The sequence below is a fragment of the Dendrobates tinctorius genome, unplaced genomic scaffold (assembly GCF_039654945.1).
Source record: "Dendrobates tinctorius isolate UK_male_01 unplaced genomic scaffold, ASM3965494v1 ptg000011l, whole genome shotgun sequence".
NCBI classification, from domain to species: Eukaryota; Metazoa; Chordata; class Amphibia; order Anura; family Dendrobatidae; genus Dendrobates; species Dendrobates tinctorius.
Window position 1 is genome coordinate 130,662,038 of NW_027361679.1, and position 26,666 is coordinate 130,688,703.

Genomic DNA, 26,666 nt, shown 5'->3' on the forward strand with positions numbered 1-26,666 from the left:
ATGCAGATGTATGCTGACGCATCCGCATGTGTCGTTTTGAAGTGTCCGCTGACCGCAACAAAATGCAACTTGTTGCGTTCAGCGCAGCTCCGTGCCTGGGGAGAAGGCAATAGCTGAAACGTACGTAGGGGCAGGCACTAGCATCCACCAGAGGTAATCTTTGAACTACTGTTATATTTATTCTTTGTGATTCTTTTACATCTGTGTGCATGAATGGGTTTTATACCAAGCACCTGGATTTTGTTTTTTTATGTAAATTCATGTGTATCTAGTTTTATGTAGTGCCTCTGTACAATACCGTATATGGTGGGTTTCCGCTGCCAATTTTTTGGTTTCCCACTTTAATGCCTTGTCTGGTTTTTTTTTGTATTTCTCTTTGTCAACAAAATTTTGTATTTTTTATGATCGGTTCTTGTGTACAATTATATCATCTGATTTCATATATTCTATACTGAACCTTATTTATGTCCATTTATTGGCAAGCAAATAATTCTTGGCATTTTTCTAGGTTAATAAATATACATTATTGGGAATTTTTCTTTTTGTTAGTTTGGTGCCTTAATTTGACCCAATCCCCTTTCTATACTCGAGTATAAGCAGAGTTTTTCAGCACATTTTTTCTGCTTAAAAAGACCCCCCTCAGCATATACTCGAGTGAGGGTCCCAGAAGACGGAGGGTAAGCGACAGCGGCGGAGCAGTGGGTCACAAGAGGCAGGAGCTGGATGCTGCGGTTAACACCTCTGCCCGCTGCTAGAGAGAAGTGAATCTCTCATACCCCAGAGATTATTAGGATTATTTAGTCTAGAAAAAAAGACGACTGAGGGGCGATCTAATGACCATACAAATATCTCTCAGAGGATCTGTTTATATCAAGGAAGGTGACGGTCACAAGGGGGCATTCTCTGCGTCTGGAGAGAAGGTTTTTCCACCAACATAGAAGAGGATTCTTTACTGTTAGGGCAGTGAGAATCTGGAATTTCTTGCCTGAGGAGGTGATGACGGCGAACTCAGTCGAAGGGTTCAAGAAAGGCCTGGATGTCTTCCTGGAGTGTAACAATATTGTATCTTACAGTTATTAGGTTCTTAAGAAGGACGTAGATCTGGGGATTTATTCTGACAGAATATTGGCTGAACTGGATGGACAAATGTCTTTTCGGCTTAACTATGTTACTATGTTCACTGCTTTCTACAACCATGGGTGTGGCGAAAAGTGAATATTTATTCCCTTTAGTAGTGGGCACAAGTGACCACCCGGCAGCTGAGACTGTGCATGCTACTGAAGAGCAATGAATATTCACCGTTCTCCATGCCCATAGTCACTGTGTGGAGAGCAGTGAGTATTACGGCAGCTGTCCTCTGCTTTTAAGCGGCGCATGACGTCACTGCTATACCCTGTTTACAAGCATGAATCAGCTGCTGGAATCAGAACAGGATATTGGAAGGGAGTGCAGGGAAGCTAAGTAGGACAATTTACCTTTTTTTATGTTTTTTTCTGATGGGGGCCATGCATACAAGGATGTGGATGAGGAGCCATGCATACCTGGATGGGGATGAGGAGCCATGCATACAAGGATGTGGATGAGGAGCCATGCATACAAGGATGTGGATGAGGAGCCATGCATACAAGGATGGGGATGAGGAGCCATGCATACCAGGATAGGGATGAGGAGGAGCCATGCATACCAGGATAGGGATGAGGAGCCATGCATACAAGGATGGGGATGAGGAGCCATGCATACCAGGATAGGGATTAGGAGGGCCATGCACACAAGGATGGGGATGAGGAGCCATGCATACCAGGATGGGGATGAGGAGGGCCATGCATACAAGGATGTGGATGATGAGGGCCATGCATACCAGGATGTGGATGAGGAGCCATACATACCAGGATAGAGATGAGGGGGCATGCATACAAGGATAGGGATGAGGGACCATGCATACCAGGATAGGGATGAGGAGGGCCATGCATACAAGGATGGGGATGAGGAGGGCCAAGCATACAAGGATGGGGGTGAGGAGGGCCATGCATACAAGAATGGGAATGAGGAGGGCCATGCATACAACGATCGGGATGAGGAGCCATGCATACAAGGATGGGGATGAGGGCCATGCATACAAGGATGGGGATGAGGATGGCCATGCATACAAGGATGGGAATGAGGAGGGCCATGCATACAAGGATGGGAATGAGGAGGGCCATGCATACAAGGATGGGAATGAGGAGGGCCATGCATACAACGATCGGGATGAGGAGCCATGCATACAAGGATGGGGATGAGGAGGGCCATGCATACAACGATGGGGATGAGGAGGGCCATGCATACAACGATGGGGATGATGAGGGCCATGCATACAACGATGGGGATGATGAGGGCCATGCATACAACGATGGGGATGATGAGGGCCATGCATACAACGATGGGGATGATGAGGGCCATGCATACAACGGTGGGGATGAGGAGGGCCATGCATACAACGATGGGGATGAGGTAGCCATGCATACAAGGATGAGGATGAGGGGACAATGTATACCAGGCTTATACTTGAATCAATAAGTTTTCCCATTTTTTTGTAGTAAAATTAGGTGGGTAGGCTTATACTCTAGTATGTATGGTATTTTTTTTTCTCAAGAGAAAAAAAAAATATATATATTGGCATCTGAGGGTTTAAAGTGCAGGGATGAGAGCTATGTCAGGTTTCAGCACATGCAGCAGTAGCTTAGCTGTGTATAACAGTTGGGTACTGCTGCAGACGACGGGCAAAATTCCTGTGCCATCCATCAGACATTACGTCCGATTGCAGAAATCATAAAAACAGGAAATGATGTTACATACATTTTCAGGAAGGGGTTAAAACCATGCTACATTTTTTTTCCCCTATGGGGAACCTAAAAAAAGTGTCTTAAAAACAAAATAGCGTTTAAATGCAGAATCCCAATGTTTCTGTACAAGAAATACAGTAAAACAAAGCATCAAGTCTGCACTGCATCAAACAAAAGGGAAAATGCAGCAAAATCCGAATTAGTCTATTCTGAATTTTGGTGCTGAAACCTGCAGGAAATGCAGCGTTTTTGGAAGAGGGAACACGTCCTAAAGGTGCCCCAATTATCCATTGCCCATGATTATTAGCTAGTTTCAATGATCGCATTTGTAACACCTCACAAACGTTGGATGTACTGGTAGGACAATGGGACATCATTTATAAAGCAGGGTCAGGAGCTCAGCTAGCCTTATACTTGGCAGAGACATCTGAGCTCTGGTAAAGCCGTCTACTACATGGACAACACCTTCTCTATTACCATATGCCCTCATGTAAAATAAAAGCAGTCTAAACATGTAGCATTATCATCTCAAGTAAACCCTGCAGCCAATCAGCAGCGACTAATGGGTCGCTTCACTCGTAAATTCAGAGAGCAGCAGTAGTTCCCACGGTTTCCGGATGTCCGTATAGTCTGAGGGAAACCACAGTGAAGTAGCTCACTAACAGCCACCGATGGGCTGCTGGGCCCATGTGACATACCAAAATGATGTGAGCCCCAGGAGACTCCACGCTGACATCACAGGAAAAGCTCCAGCATTTGTCCCAAACTCTCTGGATTACGGCAGCATATATACCGTAGCTACCACTGCATTCACACTTGGGATAAACCAAAATGGATCTATGCTTAACATGTCTAGGTCCTTACTTGGTGACAGACTGTATAACCTTTGACGAAGTGTCTTTAATATTACTCAGAAATCTTTCGGTACCTCCTTTCAGAATGTCAAAAAATCCTCCGGAAATCTGGTCCTCATCCCCGACAATGACACCTGTTCAATGGAAATACATAAAATGTCTGAAATGTTTAAACTAAAAGGTTCTTGTCGTTTCCAAAAGATGTAGGCTCACACTCATCAGGAAAGTCATTTTTCATTTTTTGCCTTGTGGTAGTCACAAAGGGTTTTTACAGCAAAGTCATAATGGCGCACGAGACTCACGAATTTACTGCAAAATAAAAAAAATGCCCGTTATTTTGGTCTTTTAACATTTTTTTCTTTTGCAACTTTTCAGCAACAAAAGTTGCAACTCCTCCAGAAACCTTACACCAAGGAAGAACTGGAGTGAGATGTGTCCCCCAAAAACAAATTTAGATAAAGTTCACAGTACCTATTAAGCTAACATTTTAAGAGTATATTCAAGGATTTTTCCAATTTTGGACTGTCCAATCATGGCAGTTAATGGAGTTAAGCAAGCAAAATAAAAACTTTGCCCAGGATATAGAATAAGGAAAAATAAATACTGTCATACTTACCTACCAGCATTCACCTGGATCCAGCGCATTCTACTCCACAGGAAGAGGTGATCTCACCGTTCCACCAACAGCCATAGGGCTGCAGCCTGTGTGTGATTTACGAGTAAATCTCTAAAATACGTGATTCAGAGAAACACCACAACAGAACATTCCCTATAATGAGGGAGATGGAGACACTTTGGACTTTTACCTATGATCCAGTGGTGTCCGTCTTTTCAGATGTGTGGACCACAGTTTTGAGCATGCCTGAAAAGAAGGGCAACACTGAACAAACGCCAAACAGAGTCTGGAGCAACTCTTCTGTGTCATTATAGTGATATGTATCCAACAGGGTTTACTTAGTCCCTTTGTTGGACTTTAACTTGTATTACTCTGATCAATGGTCGTCTGTGAGAATACACTGGCAAAATGCCAGTTAGACCCTGACTATGACTAGGTCTCACAGGCCACCATATCTGGCATGCCAGGAGGTGATTGTTTCACCTGCAGGTGCCATGACAACCATCATGATTTTGTTGCAGGGGTGTCGATGGGGGTGAGAGGGAGCCAACTTCCTCTCACAGACTTCCTAATGCCACAATCACAATCTATCACATCATCTGAAAGGTTAATCAGCCAGGGGCGGTACGGGCACTGGCTTCAACAGCAGCAGCTTGATGATCAGCAGCATCGATCTCCTGGTGGTATTCATGCAGTGAAGTGCTGATATTTCTCAGTCATTGAAATTGGTCCCTGCATGTCTAGCCATGCCAGTCACTCACTGACAGCTTAAAGACTAGATGTTTACAGCAGGTCACGATGTGCTATACACCTCACTGGTAGTTAAAGCAGAAAGATACTATATAAAATACATTTTTACCAACCTGAGGATCCTTGGGGCTTGGAGCTTTGTGGTATCGTACTGAAAGATTTCTGATTAACAGAATTGCCATATCCACCATTTTGCTCTAGAAGCTATTAGCACAAAGAAAAACGTTAATGTTTTTTCGCCATCAAATGGGAATTAAAATATTAGTTACAATTCAAATGGGAAACCTATGCATTTCACAAAGCATTTGCAAACTTATTTCAGACAGTAAAAAATGAAAATTACAGTATTTTTTTTTTTTTTTAAATCCCAGGTACCATCATTTCTTTAAAATAAACTGAAATGGGACGTGGCTATATTCTTGGACCCCGCGGACAAGTAATTCATCAAAAGAAAGCAAGATTTAATTTATAACCAGATAATGGTATCTGTTATCTGATGATGATTTTTACTGCCTTTATTATAATTATATATATATATATATATATATATATATATATATATATATATATATATATATATATATATATATATATGTGTGTATCGGCCGGCCACGCCAACTCCTCATAGCCCCACCCGGTCACTATGCATCTTTCATTTCACCAGAGCTGTTTAAAAGAAGCGGAGCTGTGATTGGTTGCTATGAGCAACAGTTTTCCCACTCCACAACACCTCAGCAGACACTGACCGAGTGGGAGAAATCTAGCATCCCCGGGAACATAAGCTCCCAGCTATTGTTTGACCCAAGAAAGAAGCAGAGAGCACAGGACATAAATTAATCACCCCCTCCCTGCCCATATCCCCATCACACATCCTCCATCCCATAGGCACATCTTCCCTTTAAAGGGATCTCTGGTATGGAAGTTAGGGCGAATCCATTCAGCACTCTGGTTCTGACCCCAGGCTCTCTTAAAGGGATCCCCAGTATGCAAGTTAGGGCAAATTTCTCAGCGCTCTGATTCTGACCCCAGGCCCCTCTTAAAGGGATCCCCGTATGGAAGTGAGGACCGTTCTACTCAGAGGTCTGGTTCTGACCCCAAGCCCCTCTTAAAGGGATCCCCGTATGAAGGTTAGGGCAAATCCACTCTATGCTCTGATTCTGACCCCAGGCCCCTCTTAAAGGGATCCCCGGTATGGAAGTGAGGGCAAATCCACTCTGCGCTCTGATTCTGATCCCAGGCCTCTCAAAGGCATTCCATGTATGGAAGTTAGGGCAATTGAACTTAGCGCTCTGGTTCTGACACCAGGCTGATGGGATGATGTGGGATATTAGGGGTAGTAGTCTGGTGGCTCTGGCTGACGGGATTGATGTGGGATATTGGGGGTAGTAGTCCTGTGGTTCTGATGGGATGATGTGGGATATTAGGGGCAGTAGTCCAGTGCCTCTGGCTGAAGGGATGATGTGGAATATTATGGGTAGTAGTCCGGTGGCTCTGGCTGACGGGATGATGTGGGATATTAGGGGTAGTAGTCTGGTAGCTCTGGCTGACGGGATGACGTAGGATATTAGGTGTAGTAGTCCGGTGGCTCTGGCTGACGGGATGATGTGGGATATTAGGGGTAGTAGTCTGGTAGCTCTGGCTGACGGGATGACGTAGGATATTAGGTGTAGTAGTCTGGTGGCTCTGGCTGACGGGATGATGTGGGATATTATAGTGAATGTGGCTATGCGGAGTGGGTGGGGCTATACACTAATATACTATATATATATATATATATATATATATATATATATATATATATATATATAGAGAGAGATTATATATATATATAGATATATATATAGAGAGAGAGATATATATATATAGAGAGAGATATATATATATAGAGAGAGAGATATATATATATATATATATAGAGAGAGATATATATATATAGATATATATATATATATATATATATATATATATATATAGAGAGAGAGAGAGAGATATATATAGAGATATAGATATATATACACACACACACACACACACACACACACACACGGGTTGAACAAAATAATGGAAACACCTAACGTTTTGGCATCATAATCTTCGAACATGTTATAAACATGCTAACCGTGACATATGGTAATGTTTTGTAGTTGATTATTTGTGTTATGTGTATGTAAATTAACTGTTTGTTTTGTAGAATTGTAAGAACATTGATGAAAACCTGATACCAATGGCAGACCTCTCTGATTTTCAAAGAGGCTAAATTGTTGGTGCTCGTATGGCAGGCGCTAGTGTAACAGAAAGTGCCCGTATGCTTGTCGTGTCAAGAGGTACTGTCTCCAAAGTAATGACTGCGCTTGAAAAAGAAGGAAAAACGTCCGCAGCAAAATACAGGTCCGGCCGAAAGTCGAATTTGACAGAGAGACCGTCGGACTCTAAAGCGAATTGTGAGAGAGGATCGCAAGACCACGGCTCCGAAAATCACTGCTGAGCTCAATGAACACCTACAGAACCCAGTTTCCTACGAAAACTGTTCGTCGGGAGCTGCACAAATCTGAAGCCAGTGCCCATATAGAAAAAAAATAAATATATATATATATATATATATATATATATATATATATATATAGAGCTTACAATAGCCAGTAACTAGCAGTAATAGCAGTAAAGTGCAATGTGCATATTACTAAGAGACATACAGCCTCAAAGCATGAGTCCCCTATACAAATTGAGCCAATGCCCATAGAAAAAGATATCCAATGGAGATGCAAAAATAATAATACATACACAGGCCTAGTATGGTGTATATAAACCAGTGTAGTATATGGAAAGGTAACCAAAGTATAGCTTATATGACCTAGGTGTAGCACACCATAGATGATAATGGAGTCAACAGAATTCTTTACCCCCCCTCCCCCCGAGACGAAGCTTGAGCGAAATGCGCGTCGGGGACCTACGCTTTACAGGGTTGTATGTTTCTTATATGCACTCTGCACTTTATTGCTAGTGTTCACTACAGTTTATGGCCTCCAAATTTCACTTAATCCTAAAACGTGTATTTAAGGTTATGTTCAGGAATGGATAGGGTCAGATCCAATCCAGCAGGCCATAACCAAAATATTTTACCAATTCACAAAATCCATAACCAAACACTGGTTAGCAAATGATCCTCCCTTGATCATTTGATGAAATAACCAGGTGTCTAAATACTACAATCCTGATGGAAAAGTGGAAAAGAAAGTATATATTAAAAGGGGAGCAAGGACAAAATTTGGTAAACAATGGGGCAATTGGATTAGATGTCCTTTCAACTTACTAACACTTTAATTAAAACTGACTGTGTTAGGTTGCACACCTGAAAGGGTGGGGGTTGATGGAACATGGGAGAGGAAGGGGTGGCTTGTTTTGTTTATTTTCATTTTTTAAACTTTTCTATGGGGAAAATGGAAATGCGTCTTTGTAATACACATGTATAAGGTGTATAATGATACTGTCTTTGAATACTGTTAACCTTGAGCAAGTATTGAGTCTAAAAAAATGCGTCATGGGTGAACCCATTTCTTTAGATGAAAACACAAGGCACGGCATGAGCAGAGGTTGACAGGCTTTAGAAACAAGAAAAAAAAAATGACAAAAGAAACTGTTACACATCATGCTCACTTAACTTAAAGATGACCTGTCACTTGCTAAAATAAGATAGAGTTAAGTGCCTTGTAAAAATCACATGTTTCCGAGGCTTCTTCAGTTTTGAAACCTCATCACTCCATTGCAGGTATTCACAATTATTTCTTCTTGAGCACAATATGTGAAATCTCTGCTTTTAGACCAACTGCCATATTTGTTTTGATTCTTCTCTAGTGGCAATGTGCTGCAACTTCTCCCACACGCTGTCAATCACAGCTTGGCAGCTGATCTAGCAGTCTCAGACACTATTGACCTGTGCTTGACAGCATTTGGGAGGGAGGTGTGAAAGTGAAAGCCCCCAGAAAACACAGAAGTAACTCCCACTTAGACTACCAGCTGAGATTTCACATACCACTCTAGAAAAAAAACAAATGTGAATATCTGCATAGCAGCGCTAAATTAAAGTGGCAAATTAATAGGATTGCAACTCAATTTAGGGGGGCAACTGACAGGTCCTCATTATTAAATGAACCTATCATGTAATTTTTGCTGTCCTCAGAGGAAAAGGATCGGGGAGGGAGAGAAGCTGTTATCAGTAATATGTAGGTTTATACTATTTGGATTAAAGCACAAATTGTGATGTGTTAAAACATACGGAGGTAACAATCAAAGCAAAATTAACCTACGTTATATGTTACCAGTGTAAGAGAAAAAAAAATTCAGCTATGCCCATCAAGAACTTTAAGCACTCTTAAAATACCTCAGTGATGGGAGATTTAGGATTCACATTTCTTGCTGCTGCAATGTCCTGTAGATGAGTGACCACTTCTGTGATAGACCATCTTTCATCGGGATTCACCTTTAACATGGATTCTTTAAAATAATAATAGTAATAAAAAGTTACCGTACTAAAAAATAAATTAACATTTGCAACTCAACAACTCCACCGTAAACATGCACATGTATTCATTCAAATGGAGTGAGCGGATGTCACATACATACTGTAGGTTTTACCGAATTGACCAATTAACCTGTGGTTCTGGAGGAGCTAAATCTATGTCTGTCCAGATTTTTCTTTTCTATTGCTACTACTATATATAGAACTTTTTTCACAAGTGAACAATATGTGCGTCCAGCCAGGGCTTGGCAAATTTAATCTTAACCACTTAACATCATATGCCAGCTACCTGCCTGATGCAGGCTCACAATCAGAGCCTTCATCTTTGCCGGCAGATGATCGATGTAATAAGCAGCCATCATCTGTAAGGCCCTGGGCAAATGTATTTGTAAGCCAAAACCAGGAGTGGCTAAAACATATAGAATCGATGATGGGTTTCTATTATACTTTTCCTCCGATTGTTCCACTCCTGATTTTGGCTTGCAGATACTGGGGTAAAAAACTCAAATACTCAATGTGTGCACATGGCTGTTAACTTGTCAAATGCTGCTGTCAATCCATGACAGCCAGGGGGGTCTGCTGAAAACCATTGTGCCTGTCATGACAGTACTGCAGTGAAAGTGAGCCAGTGGCTGGCGAACATAGAAGACTGATTTTTGAAATACATAGCAATAACAGGATTTTGGTTGCTTACCGTAAAATCTGTTTCTCAAAGTCGTCATTGGGGGACACAGAAACCGTGGGTGTGTGCTGCTGTCACTAGGAGGTTGACACTATGCATGAAAAAAATGTTAACTTCGCCTCGCAGTATACACCCCTCCGACAGGCTGTAGGACAATCAGTTAGTGAAAAGTCAGTAGGAGGAGGAGGAGACATTATCACGTAAGTCAATCATATAATCAGTACAGATAACAAAATCATGGGAGGGCGCTGTGTCCCCCAATGAAGACTCTGAGAAACAGATTTTACGGAAAGCAACCAAAATCCTATCTTCTCTTTCGTCTCATTGGGGGATACAGAAACCATGGGACGTCCAAAAGCAGTCCCTGGGGTGGGAAAAGACAGAAACTTCATTCAGGTCGGAGAACTCACCACTGCTGCCTGCAAGATTCTGCCTACGCTGGTGTCCGCTGAAGCATAGGTATGGACCTAATAGAATCTTGAAAAGGTATGCACGGACGACCATGTGGCAGCCTTGCACAACTGCATGGCTGATACCCTGTTGTGTACCGCCCGAGAGGCGCCCACCGCCAGGGTTGAATGGGCGTTGACCCCAGCAGGAGACACCCTGTCCATCACCCGGTAGGTTTCCAGAATTGCCATTCTGATCCAGCGGGCAATTGTTGCCTTAGAGGCCGGCAGGCCTCTTCTCACCTCATTGGGGGTAACAAAGAGCGAGTCCGCCTTCCTGAAGGGAGCGGTCCTGGCCAGATAGACCCTTATCGCCCTGACCAGGTCTAGCTTATTCAAAGAACGCTCCAGAGGATGGGTTGGAGCGGGACAAAATGACCAAAGGATTATATCTTCGTTCAGGTGGAAGGCCCATACCCCTTCGGAAGAAAGTTAGGAGGAGGACGCAAAACAACCTCTTCCTGGTGCATAATTAGGAATGGAGGGCGACAGGACAATGCCGCTAATTCTGAAACCTGCCTAACAGAGGTGGTGGCTACAAGAAATACCACCTTCCAGGACAACAAAGACATGGGAGCTTCCTGGAGGGGTTCTAAGGGTGAACCTGTCAAGGCTTCCAAGACCAAGATAAGATCCCCTGGAGTCACAGGGGATCTGCAAGGAGGGGCCGTATGTGCCACTCCTTGCAGAAAGGTCCTAACCTGTAAGCGGGAGGCCAAATTTCTTTGAAAGAGAATAGAGAGCAGATAACTGGCCTTTCAAGGAACTTAGGGCCAGACCGCCATCTAACCCTGCCTGGAGAAAAGCTAGGACAGATGGCAGGGAACAGAGCATAGGTGTGATGTGATTAGACTCACCAGCCAAAATAGGCCTTCCAGGCACGATAATAGACCCTGGAAGAGGATGGATTCCTAGCCTGGATCATTGTATTAATGACTCCGAAATGGTCCGAAAATCCCGGGATTAATAGTCCGAAAATCCCGCTGCTCTCAGTATTGTGGTTTCAACGGCCATGCCGTCCAATTGTGTAACCGAGAATTCGGGTGGTAAAACGGCCCCTGAGCCAGAAGATCTGGTCTGTCGGGGAGTCTCCAAGGGGGTGCCTGCGAGAAGATTGGTAATTTCTGCAAAACAGGCCCTCCTGGGCCAGTACGGGGCGATCAATATGACCGGCACCCCTTCCGCCTTGATCTTCTTTAGCAGTCTGGGCAGGAGAGGAAGGGGAGGGAACAGGTAAGGGAGTCTGAACTGTGTCCAGGGAATGACCAGTGCGTCGACCCCTATTGCTAGAGGATCGCGGTATCTTGGGACAAACTGTTGGACCCTTCTGTTCTGTCGCGAAGCCAGGAGGTCCACGTCTGGAGTCCCCCATAGCTGGCATATCTCACAGAACACGTCCTGGTGTAAGGACGATTCTCCTGCCGTGAGCACCTCCCGACTGAGGAAGTCAGCGGCCGAGTTGTCTGTGCTGGGAATGAAAACTGCCAAAATTGCGGTTTCTGCCCAGTTGAAGATTCTGGATACCTCGGCCAGTGTCTGGGAACTTCTGGTTCCCCCTTGGTGATTGATGTATGCCACCGCCGTGGCATTGTACGTTTGAATCCGTACTGGCTGGTTGTTGAGGTATCTTTCCCAATGTAGAAGTGCTAGGAAGACCGCCCTCAGTTTTAGAATATTGATTGTGAGGATTCTTGCCTCGGCCATCATCACTGGACTGTCAGGTGACGGAATTCCGCACCCCAGCCCAGGGGACTGGCATCCCCTACCTGCCAGTGGACAGGGGGAAAAGGCCATCCCAGATGAACAGGGGGGAGGTCAGCCACCACTTGAGGGACTCCCTGGTCTGAATGGAAGGGAGGAAGGGGCGATCCAGCGAAGAGATGGACCTGTCCCAATGAAGGAGGATGTTCCTCTGTAGTATCCTGGAACGGAACAGGCAAAGGGTATTACCTCTGAAGCGGTCACCATCCTTCCCTGGACTCTCATGGCAGCGCGAAAGGATAGACGCTGGAATTTCAACAGAGAGCGAATTCCCTGCTGGAGGGTAATCCACTTTCTTTCTGGGAGAAAGACCCTCGAGTGGCGGGTGTTGATTACTATTCCTAAGAATTCTAGGCTTGTGTTGGTGTTAGGTGAGATTTCTCCCTGTTTATGATCCAACCAAACCGGGACAGCGTGTTTAAAACTACTGCTAGATTTTCCTGGGCCTGAGCGAAGCAGGGCGCTTTGACGAGAATATCGTCGAGATATGGCACCAATATTATGCCTCTGACACTTAATATAGCTACCATCGCTTCCACAATCTTTGTGAAAATAGTGGGGGGCTGTTGCCAGCCCAAAAGGCAGGGCCACAAACTGAAAATGCTGCTTTTGGACAGTAAAACGCAGAAACCTCTGATGTTCCTAAAAAATGGGGACATGTAGGTAGGCATCCCAGATGTCTATGGAACGTAGGAATTCCTGATCTTCTATAGACGTAATTACCGACCGAATCGATTCCATCCTGAAATGGCGTAAGCGGAACCATCTGTTTAGCATTTTGAGGTCTAGTATGGGACGAACTGAGCCATCCTTTTTTGGTATCACAAACAGGTTTGAGTAAAAACCAGCAATACGTTCCTGCTTGGGAACGGGGATGATTACTCGTACGTTGAGGAGAGAGTCGATAGCCGCAGAAAAAACTAGAGCCCTAGCAGCGTCTTTTGGTTGCGATAGAAAGAAGCGATCTCGCAGAAGGACGTTGAAGTCTATCTTCCATCCTGTCGATAATACCTCCTTTACCCAGATATCCTCTACTGAACTCTGCCAGACATCTCTGAAGAGGAGAAGGTGGCCTCCTAGTCAGGGAAAGGTACTGGAAAGGGAGTTGGACTCCCTGCTGGCGTCAGGCTGAAGTGGCTCTGCCCTGCCTTGACCTGGTAGTTCTGCTGTTGGAACTGCAGGAATGCCATGAAGGGGTGGTCCGAAAGGATACCATCCTCCTATCTCTCGGTGCTTGCGACCTCTGTGGGCCCTCAGCATAAGTGCCTGTCACTGGGGTATGGCGAAAGGGCTGAGCCCTATGTTTGAAAACATATCGACGAGGCTTGGCCTGGGGGAGAGGGAAGCGTGTACCCCCCGTTGCATCCTTAATGATTTGATCTAGCATTTACCCAAAGAGCCGGGTGCCCTGACGCGGCAGATTGGTGAGTGATTTCTTTGAGGACAAATCAGCCTGCCAAGCCCCTAGCCAGTCCGTCCGCTGGACGGCTACCACGTTACTGGATGCTTGAGCTGCGCAAGACGCGGCATCCAGGGCCGCTGCTACCATATACCTCCCGGCATGGGAGATTTGATCTTCAAATTCCGCCAGTTCCGCTGGTGGTGCCCCAGCCAATATGCCCTGCCGCTGTTTGGCCCATTCTGTAACAGACTTAGCTACCCAAGCTGAGGCGAAGGATGGACACAATGTGGCAGCTGCTGCCTCAAAGGTGGATTTTGACAAGGATTCTATCTTCCTATCATTGGGATCTTTTAGGGCTGCTCCAGTGGCGAGTGGGAGGACTGTATTGGTAGCGAGTCTGAACACTGGTGGATCCACCGAAGGGGAGGCAGTCCAGTTGGCGGTGAGATCTGGAGGGAAGGGATATAGAATCCCAAAACGACTTTCTCTCTGAAATCGCCTGGTTGGGTTTTCCCTTTCCCTGGCCAACACTTCCTCAAAATCCTTGTGGGAGTCGAAAACCCTAGAGGGGGACTTATGAAGCGTAAATGAAAAAGCCTGGTCATTAGGTTTTGATGTGGCGTCCCCAATGTTAAAAGGTCTCATTGACTACGGCAATGAGGCCCTGAACCATATCCCTGACCTGGGACTGTTCTGGCCCGTACTCAGAACCCTCCTCTGAGTGTATCTCCGATAATGCCTCGCCTGATTCCGGGGGTGAGGACCAGGAGGAGGCAGGCGGCCAGAGGAATTCTGGCGGTGAGATGGAGTGAGAAGGGGACCTGGGTTGATGGTCCTGTCTAAACCTTTTACGGCCTTCTAGAAGGCCCAAAAAGGAGGCTCCTTTGGTGCTCTCCTATGTCCACTGGAATCTGAAGTGGCAATCTGTTAAGCGTCGTTACCAAGGTCTGTGATACCCAGGTAAGGTCGGCCGCGGACTTGAATAAGGAAGAGGCCCATCCTGGACACTCGCTGTCTCCCGTGGCGATGGATGGCACCTGGGCGGCAGGTAAGGTGCTTCCTCCTGCTCCAGGGGTAATGTGGAAGCTCTGACAGGCAAAACAGGGGGCGGCACCTGCTCTCTATCGTAGGTGACACCGTAGGTCTGCTGCAATCTGAGCAGAGTGGCGAGTAGTGATCTGAAGGAGGCCTGACATTGCATTTGGTACATACAAAATATTTGACCAAGGTCACTGAAGCGGATGAGGAAGAGGAGCGGGACTGCTCTCCCTTGGCATACTGACAGGTTTTACCTGGTGCCGACCGTCGGGGGTAGAAAGCGGAGTGAGGGAGCAACCTGTAGTGCAGTACTCACATACCCATGACCTGCCGCCGCAGCTGCTGCCCGAAGGCTGATGAGGGTGAGCGAGAGAGTGAGGTGAACAGCCCTGCCTAGAAGCTTTACGAAATCCCCGCCCGGAAGCGGTGGGCGGGGGCCCTGCTCTGGCCTCCTGGAGCACCAAGATGGCGCTGGAAGAGGAAGCCGGGGGCCGGAGCCTGCCGGAAGCCGGAATCTAGCATCGGCCTTGCTGGGCTCCTGCTGAAGCCTAGGGCCATAACTCCGCCACGGCAGGAGGCTGGAACCGCGCTGCACCGCGTGCTTGAAATTAAGTGTTGGCTCTTAACATAAGTATAGAGCCATGGGCTGTAAGCCCGAGTGCTGATTACAGCGGTAACATTCAGCCAAGAGCGGCTGGTAAGTGGATCATACAACGCTGCAGCCTCTTACCTCCAGTTAACAGGGCTCGGTTATCTGCATGAAAAGACTGCTGTCCCAAACCTTATCTGCAGGGCGTCTCTCTTGATCATCAGGCTCTGGTGGGCGAGTGATGGGAGACGAAGGTCAGGACCAGGAGCTGCCACCTGAACACAAGTCCTGTGTTAGGAGAGGATAGGGTCCTGCCCGTGGGATTCATGAGGATACAGGGTGGCAGTACACGCCGTACTCATGATCCCGGTGTGGGAATACAGATGTCGCAGCTCTACTCTGTATCCCTCCATGGTTACCTGAAAAGGAACGACGCACATTGCGAGAGACCCCTGTCCTCCTCCTGCTGACACTAAGCAAAACTGGTTGTCCTACAGACTGACGGAGGGGTGTATACTGCGGAGGCGGAGTTAACATTTTTTTCATGCATAGTGTCAACCTCCTAGTGACAGCAGCACACACCCACAGTTTGTGTGTCCCCCAATGGACGAAAGAGAAACTGTGGTATTGCTATATATAGTAAACACGATCAGATGATCCCAGGTTCAAGTCCCCTAAGGGGATTAACAAGTATAGCAAAAAAAAAAAAAAAAAAAAAAAAAAAAAAAAAAGAGTCCACTATCAAAATATAAAATAATCTGAAACAGCGTAACAAGAAAAACAAAAAAACAACTTCTAAATTGCAGTTTTTCGGCTGCCTCAAAGCAGCAACAAAGTGTAATAGAAGGCAAACAAAACATCCTACCCCAAAACGACATCAATGAAACCATCAGCTCTAGGTGCCCAAAAAAAAAAAAGCCACACAGCTCCATATCCCAAAAATGGAAAACGTTACGGCTTTCGGAAAATTGTGTCACAAGCCATTTTTTTTCCTTTTAAAAATATTCTACATTTTTTTTCACCATTTAAGTAAAGCAAAAAGTATACATGCTTGGTATCTCTGTAATCATACTGACCTGGAGAATCATATTGTCATGACATTTTTATCATAAGATGAACTCTTTAAATAAAAACCCCAAAAGACAATTGCTGAATGGTGTTTTGCCATTGTGCCACACCTGGAATTTTTTTGCCAGCTTTCCAGTGCATCACATGATAAAATGAATGGGATGATTGAAAAGTACAACTTGTCCCACAAAAAGAAAGCCCATACACGGCTGTTGGCTTGAGGGGAAGAAAAACATGAAGGTGCAAAAATGGAAAGAAAAATAATTGCCCAATCCTTTAAACGTACCTGTCATCAGGATTTTGCTAAGTAAACTACAGACAGTGTCAGGTTGGCGCCGTTATACTGATTACAATACATTGGGTTAATGAAATCCGTCTTGTGGTTTCATCTTTATTAGCAGTTTTCAGTTAATGAGATTCTGAGGGATCAGTGACCTGTCATACAGATTAATATGTAAGCAGAGCACCACATGAAGACCCACCCACAGGCTGCCCAGGAGCACAAGAATCTTATTAACTCAACTGAAAATACAGATTACACAACAACCACAAGAAGGATTTCATCAACTCAGGTATCATCTTAATCGGTATAACGGTGCCGACCTGACACTGTCTGTAGGTTACTCAGCATAATCCTGCTGACAGATTCCCTTTAAGGGGTTAAACTCCAGCAGCAAATGTTCCAATGTAATGTGGCATCACTACACTACTTCGGTTAGCATGGATTAGATCCTACAAAGCATTCCTGCATGGATATTGCTGTAAATAAGGTGCCACTTTTTTTTTTTTTTTTTTTAAATACTTTCTAAAACAGCTTCAATAAGTGGCAAAGAAAACGGAGGTTCAGCAAAAAAAATGCATTTTTTTCCTATTTCAATTACTCTGTGTAAACATACCTCTATTCTGTCAAAATTAAAATCGCCATTGAAGTTCGCGTTCCCTAAAATGTTTACACCGGGACAGGTATGTGACAAGCCACACTACATCAGATGCTGGCTGCTCAGATAGATAATGCATGTCTCAGCACTACATTTGCCTTGTACATTAAACATAAAATCTTTCGTATTAGCCCACTTACTAATGAGGCCATGGAAAACAAGGTACTTGGCATCATCTTCTGGTATTGAATAATTCCCATTGACAATACGAAGCTTGGCTCCATCTTCAAATGGATGTTGCTTGAAGCACAATAAGTAGAGAATACAGCCAAGAGCCTGAGGCAAAGCACAGCATCACAAAAGATCAGAGATCAATGAACGCCTAACTTGGCTAACAGTGATGCACGCACACCGGAGAGTTTATTACATGGTGTATGCCTCTTAAATTATGTGCATCTCACTACACCACACCCCTTTATAAACACTAGCATGTACAACGCCAGCCTTAAGGAATTGGCTCATAATTGTCCCGACTTCTCCACCAATACACAAATTGCACCAATGTCCAATTTCAAACCCACTCTTGGAATGCAGTTGGTGAGCTTTACTCTTTCTTTGTGTGTCAGTGTGTGATGAAAAATGGTGTGCTGAACAATTAGTTAAGCCAGCTCCCTTCTAGGTCATGGCTCACCTACAGACACAGTAGGCACTGGCTTAGCTAATCAACTGTGCCTGGAAGCCAGATCCGTTCTTAGTCATGGCTCATGTAGAGACACAGTAGGCGCTGGCTTAGCTAATCAACTGTGCCTGGAAGCCAGATCCGTTCTTAGTCATGGCTCATGTAGAGACACCGTAGGCGCTGGCTTAGCTAATCAACTGTGCCTGGAAGCCAAATCCGTTCTTAGTCATGGCTCATGTAGAGACTCAGTAGGCGCTGGCTTAGCTAATCAACTGTGCCTGGAAGCCAGATCCCGTCTAAAGGCCCTTTTACATTTAGCGATGCACCAGCGATCCGACCAGCGATACGACCCGGTCAGGATCGCTGGTGCATCGCTAAATGATCGCTAGTGAGCTTTCACACAGGAAGATCTCACAGCGATGCAGCAGCGACGCAGCGCACGATACTCACCTTTCACACACAGCGATCCTGGCGTCCTCCCGCCCGCCTCCACGCATCGCTCGTCTCGCCCAGCAGGAAGCTGACGACGAGAAATGGAGCCACCCGATCTCGCGCGATCAGCGATGGAGCCGGTCGGAGGTAAGTATCACACATAGCGATATCGCTATAACGTCACAAAATCAGTGACGTTTTAGCGATATTGCTAGCGCTATCGCTATGTGTAAAACCCCATTAAGTCAAGGCTCATGTATAGACACAGTAGGCGCTGGCTTAGCTAATCAACTGTGCCTGGAAGCCAGATCCCGTCTTAGTCATGGCTCATGCAGAAGCACAGTAGGCACTTGCTTAGCTAATCAACTGTGCCTGGAAATCAGATCGCATACAAATATCAACACACATCATGGAATTGGGAGTAATTGAGATGGGTAAGTAAAGAAAAATAAAAGTAGTCTACAAAGTTTTTTTTTTTGCAAGAGATAAAACTAACTGTTCCTATATCACCTTTTTAATGATTAAAATCATTAATAAAGAAATTACAAAACTGATTAAAGGGAGCAGCTAACAGAAGCCAATGCCAATAAATGTTAACAAAACAGCCATAGGACCAAATACTTTCTTTTTTATAACCAATATTTACCCATATATCTTGTTTTTCTCCAATTGGAAAGTTGGAGTATAAGTCTATAATTTCTGGAGTCCTATACATTGGTGTTGTGTTTCTAATCACCTGAAAAATGAATGGAAAAGTAATATGGTTTATGCATGTAGTAGAAAGTTTGGGCACAAAGAGGCAACAGGTCATTGCATAATACATTTTTTTTGTCTAGGCTTCAGACTATCTTCTGCAAATGTTCATGTTGGTGAGCAAAGTGATTGGAAATAGCAATTACACCAGCTCACAAAAAAAAACAATTTGGGTTTGGCTGAATGTGCAAGTCATTTCAATGCTTGGAGGGAGGATCCATTTGTACCACTTATTTCTGAAGGCGACATAGGAATGGACTAGTTAAAAATCAAAGATTTGTTGTATTCGGCCTATTTAGTATATGCAACAAAGCCAAAAACATCAGTGGACATCTCTGCGTGTTACTCACTTCATCCTCAACTGTTGCTCTTCTCTGCGCTGTCCAGTTATAATCAGGGTAATGAGCAATTGTGGTTGCACTGCCGAAGTCACACAATTTAATAGTTCCTTGGTTACCAATCAACAAATTTTCCACCTGTAAAATAAAAAAATAAGAACTTATAAAATATTAATATAGTAATCGTTTACAGGCCATAGCCATGCAGAACACAAAACCTCATCACTCCAATATTGTCGAAGTTCTGGCTTCTTCACTAACCCCATGTGAAGGACCAAGCCCTAAAACAACATTTCTACTGCATCTACAGAAGTCCAGTTAGAAAATCATGAAGGGCAGTTTTGTGCCAAAAATTGCTGGGCGTACAAATTTGTGTGGGCCACTATGATGTGTACAAAATCCTCAGGGAAAAATATTATTTCTGTGAGGGTTGTGACGTCAAATTTGATTCCTTATTGCACCACAAATTCAGGAATCGGTGGATAAATCTTAGGGGTAGAGTACCATACAGGGTCAGTAATGGTGGACTGTCCCTAAGGGTTCTTTTACACTACCTGTGTTTTTTGCGGCCCGTTTTTGCGGGTCTTCTCGGATCACCGTTTTTCTCTGCTTTGACAAATTCGTGGGGAAAAAATACGGCGTTTCGCAAATACGATGTACTGCAAAAACAAGCCAACGTTTTTTTTTTACAGCACCATTGAAATCTATTGCGACCATGTCAGTAAGCTGTGAAAAATATCGAGCAAGCTTGATATTTTTTCACGGCCGTATAAACGGTGATCCGATGAATTTTTGTGGGCTGTTTTTGCGGCCCCATAGAATTTTATTGGGGCCGCAAAAACGGCCCGCAAAAATACGGCAAGTGTAAAAGAACCCTTATCTAATTTATTTTTTTATTATACAAAAAAAATGAGAGAAAAAAACAATAACAACAACAGCCAGAGGTCTTTCACTGATGTGTGTCAGCGATCAACGGCCGTAGGATGCACGCACGGATGTGATTCTTTTACGGCGGTAACACAAACCCTGACTCAGTTCAGCAAGAAATTCTGTAGTAGACGCCAATAACTGCAGTACATTTTTACTGTCCCTAATTTAGTCCCATCAACAAATCTAAATGCCTTCTGATCCTTTTTTTTCCCCACACAAAAGCAAATAAAAAAAAAACGATCACTGATGTGTGTGAGTGATCATCACTCAACGGCTGTAGGAGGAACACATGGACTTCAGAGATTTACACGGAAATCCCAGTGTAAGCGCTCAGCGCAGGATAAATGTGCGCCGAACCTTACTTCTATCTTTGGGAGGCAAGATGAAAAAATCAACAGCATGTGAAGAATTGGTTTTATTTTTTATGCCATTCCTCGTGCGGATTAAGTGATTAGGCAACTTTATTCTTCGAGTCGGTGCGATTACGGCGATACAAGATTTACCTTATTTTTCAGACCATAAGACGCACTTTTTTCCCCAAAAAATTTTGGGGGAAAGTGGGGGTTGCGTCTTATGGTCGCAATATACTCACTTCCGACCATGGCTGGAGGCTGGTGCGGGTGCCGCAGGGCTCTGTGGTGTGGTGGTGGCGGCGGGCTGTACTCCGGTGCAGGGGCAGCGGCTCTCTGTGCTCCGTGGGGGGCTCTGCCGGCATTTCCTCAAAGCTCGGAGGCCCCCGCACATCCACTGCTGGCTGCCGCCATGTTGCGGTGGTCTCCGGGAACATGGACGCCAGTCCGGGGACGGCGCATGCTCAGGTTCAGATCTCGTCCCAAGATCTCGGGAGACGAGATTCAAATCTCGGCGACGAGATCTGAACCTGAGCATGCGCCATCCCCGGACCGGCGGCCATCTTCCCGGCGTTCATGTTCCCAGAGGCCACCGCAACATGGCGGCAGCCAGCAGCGGATGTGCGGGGGCCTCCGGGCTTTGAAGAAATGCCGGCGGAGCCGCTGCTCCTGCATCGGAACAGCCGCCCCTGCACCGGAGCACAGCCCGCCGCCACCACCACACCACAGCGCCCACCTGCCCCAGCACAGCGCCCACCTGCCCCAGCACAGCGCCCACCTGCCCCAGCACAGCGCCCACCTGCCCCAGCACAGCGCCCACCTGCCCCAGCACAGCGCCCACCTGCCCCAGCACAGCACCCACCTGCCCCAGCACAGCACACACCTGCCTCAGCACAGAGCCGCCACCACTGCACCAGCCTGGACCACTGAATGAGCCCTGTGACCACTCCTCCAACTGTGCCAGATCCCTTCCCTGGTAAGCTGAATTCGGACTGTAAGACGGACCCCCATTTGACACATTATTTCTCTATTTTCCTTCTGAAAATTTGGGGTGCGTCTTATGGTCCGGTGCGTCTTATAGTGCGAAAAATAAGGCATAACGGGTTTTTATGTTTGGCTGCTATCACACACTAAAATACACTTTTTATTGCAAAAAACAAGTTTTTGCATCACCATATTTTGATACCTATAATTTAGACGTTTTCATTGGTACCATTTTCAGACATCAATTTTTTATTGCTTTCTATTCTGATTTTTGGGAGGGTGGGGGTTGTGCCGCTCTGCGTGTGGTAAATTTAATAAGGCAGTCTTATTCCTCGGGTCAGTATGATTACAGAGATAAGCAATTTATATTGTTTTTGTGTTTTGGCATTTTTACACAAAAATCATTTCATAGAAAAAAATTATTTTGTGTCTCTTTATTTTGAGAGCTTTAACTAATTTTCCGCTGATGGAGCTGTAAGCGGCTTGTTTTTTGCAGGACAAGATGACGTTTTCAGCAGCACCATTTTTATTTACATCAGTCTTTTTGAATGCGTTTCATTCCACTTTTTGCCTTGTTTTTTATCTTTTTATGGTGTTCACTAAAGGGGTTAACTAGTGGGACAGTTTTATAGGTCGACGCATGAGAAAAGAATGGGATGACACTCACCGTCCTGTAAAATCCATGCTTTATTGGCACATTAAAATCTTCAGCAGGGGAGCAATGTATGGGATACAAGGACGATGGCCTCGCTTCCACGGGTCCAATGTGCGGGATACAAGGAAGAGGCAATACCAAATATGTGTAGTTTTGTTGTTTATATTTTTTTCATACAAATATTTATGGGTACAATAGCTTTTCATTGTATTAATTTTTTTATTTAATTATTTTTAAACAAATTTTTTTTTACTTTGTCTCACTATGGGACTATCATTTTTTGCAGGCTGTTCGCTTGTATAGCATGGGGATGCAGCAGCAGCATCCCTATGCTAAACAAACTGTCAGCCCTGCACTGACAGAGTAACTTGCTGATCATGCTTTGAGCATGATCTAGCAACTTTACTAGTTCTGGTGACGAAAATGTTGTCATTACGACATTGAGTCACCATGGCAATGATCGGGACCCGTGATGACGCCTTGGATTCTCCTATCCAAGGGTAGAGGAGCCGTCTTCCCTCTATCTGCTCCCAGAATGCTGCAGTCGAGTTCGATCGCAGCATTTAGGTGGTTAAAGTGCCAAAAGCAGTGCGGGACGGCTCTTGGCACTGAGTGTCGAGTGTCAGCTGTCATAATCAGCTGACACCAGGCGGCAATTGCACACACACAATCGCCTAGATGTATCCATACGTCCCATGTCAATAAGAGACATATGTAATTCTATGATTCTATGATAACGCCCAGGTCACAGAGACATATGGATACGTTCTAGGTGGGAAAGAGGTTAAAGGGGTTGTGCCAAGAACAAAGTTAATAATCAACATTTAAATCAATAGATCTTGGAATAATAATAATTCTACAATTGGCTGTGTACAGTGGGGAAAAAAAGTATTTAGTCAGTCAGCAATAGTGCAAGTTCCACCACTTAAAAAGATGAGAGGCGTCTGTAATTTACATCATAGGTAGACCTCAACTATGGGAGACAAACTGAGAAAAAAAAATCCAGAAAATCACATTGTCTGTTTTTTTTTCATTTTATTTGCATATTATGGTGGAAAATAAGTATTTGGTCAGAAACAAAATGTCATCTCAATACTTTGTGATATATCCTTTGTTGGCAATGACAGAGGTCAAAAGTTTTCTGTAAGTCTTCACAAGGTTGCCACACACTGTTGTTGGTATGTTGGCCCATTCCTCCATGCAGATCTCCTCTAGAGCAGTGATGTTTTTGGCTTTTCGCTTGGCAACACGGACTTTCAACTCCCTCCAAAGGTTTTCTATAGGGTTGAGATCTGGAGACTGGCTAGGCCACTCCAGGACCTTGAAATGCTTCTTACGAAGCCACTCCTTCATTGCCCTGGCGGTGTGCTTTGGATCATTCTCATGTTGAAAGACCCAGCCACGTTTCATCTTCAATGCCCTTGCTGATGGAAGGAGGTTTGCACTCAAAATCTCACGATACATGGCCCCATTCATTCTTTCATGTACCCGGATCAGTCGTCCTGGCCCCTTTGCAGTGAAACAGCCCCAAAGCATGATGTTTTCACCACCATGCTTTACAGTAGGTATGGTGTTTGATGGATGCAACTCAGTATTCTTTTTCCTCCAAACACGACAAGTTGTGTTTCTACCAAACAGTTCCAGTTTGGTTTCATCAGACCATAGGACATTCTCCCAAAACTCCTCTGGATCATCCAAATGCTCTCTAGCAAACTTCAGACGGGCCCGGACATGTACAGGCTTAAGCAGTGGGACACGTCTGGCACTGCAGGATCTGAGTCCATGGTGGCGTAGTGTGTTACTTATGGTAGGCCTTGTTACATTGGTCCCAGCTCTCTGCAGTTCATTCACTAGGTCCCCCCGCGTGGTTCTGGGATTTTTGTTCACCGTTCTTGTGATCATTCTGACCCCACGGGGTGGGATTTTGAGTGGAGCACCAGATCGAGGGAGATTATCAGTGGTCGTGTATGTCTTCCATTTTCTAATTATTGCTCCCACAGTTGATTTCTTCACTCCAAGCTGGTTGGCTATTGCAGATTCAGTCTTCCCAGCCTGGTGCAGGGCTACAATTTTGTTTCTGGTGTCCTTTGACAGCTCTTTGGTCTTCACCATAGTGGAGTTTGGAGTCAGACTGTTTGAGGGTGTGCACAGGTGTCTTTTTATACTGATAACAAGTTTAAACAGGTGCCATTACTACAGGTAATGAGTGGAGGAAAGAGGAGACTCTTAAAGAAGAAGTTACAGGTCTGTGAGAGCCAGAAATCTTGATTGCTTGTTTCTGACCAAATACTTATTTTCCACCATAATATGCAAATAAAATGAAAAAAAAAACAGACAATGTGATTTTCTGGATTTTTTATTCTCAGTTTGTCTCCCATAGTTGAGGTCTACCTATGATGTAAATTATAGACGCCTCTCATCTTTTTAAGTGGTGGAACTTGCACTATTGCTGACTGACTAAATACTTTTTTTCCCCACTGTATATATTAAATGTCCCTGTGCTGAGAAAATCTTATACATGTGCCCCTGCTGTGTACTGTGTAATGGCCGTGTCTGATCGTGCAGGAAAATGATCTGATCATACCACATCAACTGGGCAGGGAAGGACGCAAGAAATTATTCAGACCGGACAGCATGGGGATCGCAGCTGATTCTTTCTTTGAGGTAAAAGTTGCTTAAAGGGAATCTGTCACCGGACGTTGGAGGCCTATGTAAATGGCCTAGGTCTGGTCCGATGGGCGGTGTTCCTTCTTTCTTCTCTACCCCATCCGTGGCCTCCATCCGCGATCTTCTCCGGTATCCTTCTCCATCGTTCGCGCACGCGCAGTATGCTTTGCCCAACTGCGGGCAAAGCCGAAAATCATTACTGCGCATGCGCCGGTACACTATGTCCTGGAAGTAGGACATAGTGGAAGGTCATAATATTTTATGAAAAAATATCAGATTCACTGAAGTGCTGCTTTCAAAAATTTATAACTTAATCTGTGAGTGCATGTGATCAACAAGAAAAAAAAAAAAAGTTCACAGATTCCGGTTGCCGGATGTTATTTTCACACCTCCATTGTAGCTGGGTTCTGATGAAAAGCATAGAATTGCATGCAGAGCCATTTTTCCCATTAAAGCAATAGGCTCCATTATACGTCAACAGTGTCTTTAGTTTGCCTTTGTTGGGACTGCCTTTTATCACAGTGCACACAATCAGAAATAAGGCAAATAGTGAAGAGAACCTCTCAGCCAGATCCTGATGCCTGGACTACAGGCAGCATGAATCAGACACTAGCTGTGGTATTATAGGTATGTATACACTGTGGAATTTCAAAAAGCTATTCTATGTACCACTTGACTTGTTGGGGGCATGTCCCTAGTGGCTCCACCCAGTTTCTCTCTACAAGACACACTTATAGGGAGAAAGCTGTCAGTCACTGGGAGTGGGGTGGGGAGAAGCTGCAGCTGACCTGTTGTAAACTAATAATTTATGTCCATATAGAACTAAACAAAAATACTGTGACCACTGTGACAAATTCATGTGTAAAGTGCTGGAGACCCAGAGATTTTCCTCCAACACACTAAGTGCTGCGAGGGGTTAACAGTCAGTCAATTTGTTTAACAGGCTGGGTTCTATGTGGACATCCATAGAGCGGGTGGGAGGTTGTCCACCTCATCTCCACCCCAGGGTGTGGACTGGGGCTTAAATAGCTAGTTAGTAGGTGTTCAAAGTCTGGAGAAGAACACTCCAGATAAGTGGTTGTGCTGGAACCAACCAGAACCGTGCGTGTTCTGCTAACGGTGAGCAGGATGAACCCCGCTCTCAGAAGGACTGTGCTTTGTGCTACCATTTTGTTTTGTTATCCTGTTTTTGCCCAGAGGGCCATGTTTGTCTTACTACACCTTGGTTTATGCTGCCTATAATAAACCAAATTGTTGAAAAAGTTCAATATTCCAGGAATTATCAATAACGAAAAAGTGAACATATAATCCCTATAAAAGCGACTTTAATTGCATATAAAAATAAAACCACCCATTCCCAGTGAAAAAATGGCAAATGCCACAATATAGACCTAAACTAAGATGCTGCAAGGCCCTATAATACACTCAACTGATACCTCCCTATCCGTGGAGG

The 26,666-nt window shown here is 44.7% G+C and overlaps 1 protein-coding gene across 2 annotated transcripts in view; it reads right to left on the reverse strand.

The window, feature by feature from the left end:
- Positions 1 to 26,666, reverse strand: part of GAK (cyclin G associated kinase) — a 182,330-nt gene that overhangs the window by 107,470 nt on the left and 48,194 nt on the right. For both annotated transcript variants that reach the window (XM_073547940.1, XM_073547947.1), the window contains 6 exons: positions 19,640 to 19,765; positions 19,183 to 19,272; positions 17,626 to 17,761; positions 9,421 to 9,533; positions 5,156 to 5,246; positions 3,687 to 3,810 (listed from right to left, as the gene is read on the reverse strand). In XM_073547940.1, the coding sequence (XP_073404041.1) occupies positions 3,687 to 3,810; positions 5,156 to 5,246; positions 9,421 to 9,533; positions 17,626 to 17,761; positions 19,183 to 19,272; positions 19,640 to 19,765 (680 nt within the window). The remainder of the gene's footprint in view (positions 1 to 3,686; positions 3,811 to 5,155; positions 5,247 to 9,420; positions 9,534 to 17,625; positions 17,762 to 19,182; positions 19,273 to 19,639; positions 19,766 to 26,666) is intronic.